A 5,632-nucleotide genomic window follows, 5' to 3' on the forward strand; every position below is an offset into this window, starting at 1 on the left:
ACGACAGAGGACGAGATGGTTGGACAGTGTTCTCGAAGCTACGAACATGAGTTTGACCAAACTGCGGGAGGCAATGGAAGACAGGAGTGCCTGGCGGGCTATGGTCCATGGGGTCACGAAGAATCGGACACGACTAAACGACTAAACAACAACACATTTGAGATTGCCAAGAACCAGCTAAGACAAACAGATACAGAAAACAGTGTGATGTAAGCCGAGAATGGAAAACATGAATTATACATCGTCAGTGAAAGAAAGCATTTCATTTAATCAATATTTTTTTTGGGGGGGAGTGTTAACATAGTCTTGAATAAGCACCCATTTGTCCACATTGCACAGGGCTCCCAATACTGTTAGAGTGCACTTACTAATGTGTGTGACAAAATTTGTAACTTTATAAATCTGCTTTTGTAAATTTACAATAGGACACTACAGTACTAATTTTCTGAGTGTTTGACACTGGTGTCCTTAATGGAATTTAAGGAGCTTTCCCTTCTCATTAACTCTGGTAGTTGTCAGTACATTGCCTCATCTTTAATAGTGGCTCTCATGGTTTGTTCTTTCTAAAATTGTAACTTTCATATAAGAACAAAAAATTCTCAACTGTATTTAATTACTAAAAGGCAGGATGCCAGATCAGATGCCTGACAACAAATCACACTCTGTCCCTAGAAAGCAGTTAAGTTTTTCATCCTATATGTGTGAGCTACCATTAGTCAAGGATGGTAGGAGATTCTGCACATGTGTGTTGGAACATGTTCACAACATGTTAATGAATGAACTCTAGCAGTGTAAAATGTTCTGGATGAAAGAGCTCTGGAAAACCGAGTTTTCTCCTCCCTCCCAATCGGTTTTTGTTTTGCATAGTGTCTTTTCAGATTTGAAGTTTAAGGGGAGGCCCCAGTTTGTTTGTTTTTTTTGGTTATAAACTGCCCTCAGAAGTTTTTTAGGCCGAAGAATTGGATTTTAAGGGGGACGACGACACCCAAACACTGCCTTTGGCACTGGGGACAACACATAGTCCTGATGACTAGTAGCTTTTGACAGCCTTATCTTTAATGAATTTGGCCAATCCCCTTTGAAAGCTGGTGGCCTTCACCACAGCTTTTGAGAACAAATCCTTTAGCTTTAACTACCGGTATGTGCTTCATTTCTTCTAACGGGATGGCTCCGGATTCCGACACAACGTCGATTAATAATAATAATAATAATAATAATAATAATTTATACCCCGCCCATCTGGCTGGGTTCCCCCTGGGCGGCTTCCAACAAAACATTAAAATACAGAAATCCATCAAACATTAAAAGCTTCCCTAAACAGGGCTGCCTTAAGAGGGAGAAAAAAGCTGAGGGAGAAAAAAAAGTTATCCCTTATATACACACATTCGCCACACAGTGCATTATTTTACACACCTGCGTGGCGTGTGTTTTACCTTTTAACAAAACGCTCGAGCCCTCAGAAAAATCAGGCGGGAAAAGCAGGGCGCCATTTTTGCGCCTCGCGCCCCCCTCCCCTCCCCACCCCAACCGTCAACTACCCTTACGAGACTAACGGGTCTCGGTTCCCTCAGAGGCAAGCGAGGGCAGAAGCCGCCCCTGAGGACACTGGCCGTCCTAGGCGAGGCTCCCAAAGTTTTTCGCCTCGGCGCGTCTCCCGAAGTTTGTCGCCATGGAGAAGGCCAGCCTCGGGGAGTCGAAGATCATCCGGCTCATGCTGCTGAGGCGAAACCGGCTCCGGCGCAAAGGGAGCCTGGCGGCGGCGCTGGCTCAGAGCATGGCGCTGGCGGTGCTGGGCACGGCAGCCGCCTACCCCATCTGGGTGCTGGTGGAAGACAAGAAGAGGAGGGCGATTGTGCTCGGGGCGTCCTGGGCGATACGGCAGGACAACCCGGCTCCGGGCACGCCGCTGCTGGGCCCGTCCGGTGGCCCGATCATGCTGGCCATCGCCGCCTGCTGCTTCTTCAGCGTGCTGACGGGCTCGTTGGCTCTGGCGCTGGACTTCATCGGGGCGCGCGCGTGCCGCTCGCTGGCGCCCCTCTTGCACTGCCTCACCGCCATGATGATCGCGTGCACGGCGGCGCTGGGCTCGTGCCTCTTGGCGCTGATACGCGAGCGGCTGCACAACGAGCCAGAGCTGAAAGGCTTGTCGGCCAGCCCCGGGCAGAGCCTCTTCTTGGCTTTCCTGTCGTGCACTTTGGCTTCCACCGCCACCGGATTCAGCTGCGTGTCGCCGGCCCGGCTGGAGCCAATGCAATCGTCGTGGGACATTGGGAGGGCCAAGTCCTTCCACGGCCCGTCCGCCACTTCCCTGCCGCCGGTGCACGACGAAATCCACCCCTCGGTTCCGAAGCGCGGGCACGCGAGCAAAGTGCAGTGGCGCGAGTACGTGAACCAGCTGCCGCCCATCTTCCGGGAGGAGCTGAGAAGGCGGCAGCAGCATCAGCAAGCAGAGCATGGGCACAGCTCAGGGGAGCAGAAGGGCAACGTGGAACAGGGAGAGGCCTTGTCCAGCGCGGGGGGCGCCACACGCCAGGCACACATGAACGAATCGAACGAATCGCATGCAGACACTCTGTTTCTAGGGTGAACGACCTCAAGCATCCAAGCCCAGCAGGAGAACGAACGCCAGCGGGAAAGGGCAACAAGAAAACAGTTGCAAACTACCTGTCGATTTCCTTAAGATGGTGCTGCTGCGAATAAAGGAGCACCTTAAGATGACTAGTTATACTAAAACAGGGTTGGTTGGTTAGTTAAGAGAGTGACTGCCTTATTTCTTTCGAAGCTGTCATCCCCCTTCCTCTCACTAAAGGAATATCCTTAGTTTAACCTAGGAAAAACCTGCATAAAACATTTATTTACATGTAGGTATCAAACTGTAACCCTGGAAAGGAATGCTGAAATAACGTTGCTTTTAGTTGCCCCTTATTGCACAGTGAAACTTCATTCATATTGCTACTAGGATGCCTTAATGTTTCAGCACAGTCTGTTCTCAAACCTGAAACATCTATGGAAGGGGGAAACAAAATTCATGACCTCTATATTAGAAACCATCTTCAAAAGCAGGGGATAAGGAACCTATGGGCCACTAGATGTTTGAATCCTAGTCTTAAAAAGCACAGGTAGCATAACCACTGGTCAAGGATGACTGCTGTAGCCTTTCTTGCAATGCATTATCCATGATGGTTGCTTATGTGCTGAAGCCTTCATCCAAAATTCCCCCAAAAAGTTTGTTGCCATTTGCTCCTGGCATTTGCTCCTGGCTATTTTAGCCTCCTTGCATACTTTCTACCATAATTGCTCCTTTAATTCACCCATGCCTTAAAACAAGTGTGGTGGGGGAAATCTCTAATGAAAATTACAAAGGACAACTAAATGCAAAATTCCCCAAATAAGCCTGTTTTACAAAATGCTGGAAAAGTTTGGACATTTAAAAATGTTTTGTTTGTATTAAGTTTAGTGCAGTTGCTTCAGCTGAACAAGTCTAGATGTGCAAGGACTTAGCCATTTAAAATGGCAGCCAAACTCTAGATATGCACATGCAAATTACATTTTTAGATTAGATTGTGGCTACTGTGCATAACACCACAGAACCATTTATAAATTCTAAGATGAAGCAATATTATTGTATAGTTTAAAACAAAAAAATTGCTAGTTCTTTCCTAAACCCTTAATAAAAATCCTTACCTCTCAAATATTATTATAGTTTGTATGTATAATTTAGAATAGGAATAATTGACTGGTCTACAAGTTCTTCTAGATAACTACACATTCCAAAGCTTCACTAGTGTTGAGCATTTCCAAGCCATAATAGGAATATACATAATAGGAATATACTATTCTTGATGTCCTTTTAGGCCAAGAAGTTGTTTTCAACCCCTGCATTTCTTGCAATGCATTATCCATGATGGTTGCTTATGTGCTGAAGCCTTCACCCAAAATTCCCCCAAAAAGTTTGTTGCCATCTTTTACTTTCTTCACAACATTTGCTCCTGGCTATTTTAGCCTCCTTGCATACTTTTTACCATAATTGCTCCTTTAATAGAACACCACTAAGGTGAACAGGATGCTCCACAATTTGCAGTGGACCCAATTCTCTGCAATTCAGTGTCTTAAAATCCAGAACTTGTGACATGTAGCTTCAATGCATTCAGGACGGTACTGCTCATACCCAACTTCAGAACTGTACCGGTTTTTGAAATGGGTATTTTGATTAACTATGTTATTTGTGCTTATCTGTGTACCACTAGAAACATTTATAAAATGGTGGTGGTATTCCCCACCCCACCCCCCAAACCCTTTTTTCTCTGCTTTCAATTCTTGCTTGTGCCTGAAACTAACTTAGAAGTGTTTCCCATCTTTTCTTAAGTTACCCAGTACCCAAGAAGTTAGTACATGAAGGTTAGCAGGACTAATGCACTTCCCCTCTGCTTCTGTCCCAATTCCTCTCCCTCTTTTCCTGGCTTGAAAAACCGTAGCTTGCCACCCAAAATGACTGTGATTTACCTAAAACTGAAAAAGGAGAGGGAATTGCCATGCACAGGCACATGTGTTGGCATTATGTTTGAACAACGCCAATAAATTGTTTCTGGAACCTGCTTACTACGCATTAAACACAAGCATCAGCAACGCATACAATTTCACACCTAGTCATTCCACAAAGAATAGTTTTAAGAAAAACTGAAGCTTAGAGAAAGACATGTCAGATGAGAATTACTATTTGTTGTAGAGTATCTTCTGGTAGAAATAACACTTTGAAACCCAAACAATTTCAGTAGTTTCTTATTAAGGGAAACAATACTGCTAAAGTGTTCCCTGTGGGAAGGGATAGTTGTGAAAGTTCTAGGACAACGGCTATGTACGGTATGTGACAATGCATTTTTACAATTGATTCAGTAATAAAGGAGCAGAAAGGAGAGTATTTCATTGCAGATGTTTTTCCTTGCTTTAATAATTTGTGGAAGGCATGGTCTCAGGCCTAAAGAGGAAAAGAACATATTGAAACTATGTTGCTGAGTGAATGGGACAGAGGGTCTACATCAGGGGTCCCCAGACTACGGCCCGGGGGCCGGATGCGGCCCAATTAGCCTGCCAATCCAGCCCGCGACGACCCCCGCCGCCCGCCCCCACCGCCCGCTCTTACGGCGCGCAGCGCGGCAGCGCTCTTCCGGGTTGGGAAAAAAGCGCCGAAAATCCTTTGTGTGCATGCGTATGGGCCTCTCCCGACCCGGAAGAAGTCATTTCTGGTGCACTTCCGGGTCGGGGGAGGCCCACGCGCATGCGCACAACGGATTTTCGGCGCTTTTCCCACCCTGGAAGTGCGCCGCCACGCCAGTAAGCGCCCGCGCGCATGCGCACGGGCGCGCACTCCCCCGCCCACCGGGCGATCGGCGCGGTGGGAACCGGCCCAAACGCCGGTAAGTCTGGGGACCCCTGGTCTACATTCAAATATACGGTAGTCAATTTGTGTGTGGCAACTTACAGTTGGTAAAGGCTAAGAGGCATGATTTCAGAAAGGGTGAAAGGGATTACCAAATAAAAGCAGCATAATTTTGTTCTACTTGCTTAATCAAATGATGGCACACAAAAGCAGGTTCTGTAAATATTTGTATAGACAAAAATGCATACACCAATG

The 5,632-nt window shown here is 46.6% G+C and overlaps 1 protein-coding gene across 1 annotated transcript; it reads left to right on the top strand.

Moving 5' to 3' along the window:
- The first annotated feature begins 251 nt into the window (after positions 1-251).
- LOC148685745 (uncharacterized) lies at positions 252-4,918 on the top strand. The gene has a single exon (XM_088669158.1). It carries the CDS (start codon positions 1,670-1,672, stop codon positions 2,585-2,587), a length of 918 nt encoding a protein of 305 aa, XP_088525284.1. The 5' UTR covers positions 252-1,669; the 3' UTR covers positions 2,588-4,918.
- The last annotated feature ends 714 nt before the right edge of the window (positions 4,919-5,632 follow it).

Source organism: Zootoca vivipara, chromosome 5 (genome assembly GCF_965207765.1).
Source record: "Zootoca vivipara chromosome 5, rZooViv2.hap1.1, whole genome shotgun sequence".
Classification (NCBI taxonomy): Eukaryota; Metazoa; Chordata; class Lepidosauria; order Squamata; family Lacertidae; genus Zootoca; species Zootoca vivipara.

Excerpts from the sequence above, each read along its gene's own strand:
- LOC148685745 (XM_088669158.1), top strand. The coding sequence starts at position 1,670 with ATGGAGAAGGCCAGCCTCGGGGAGTCGAAGATCATCCGGCTCATGCTG.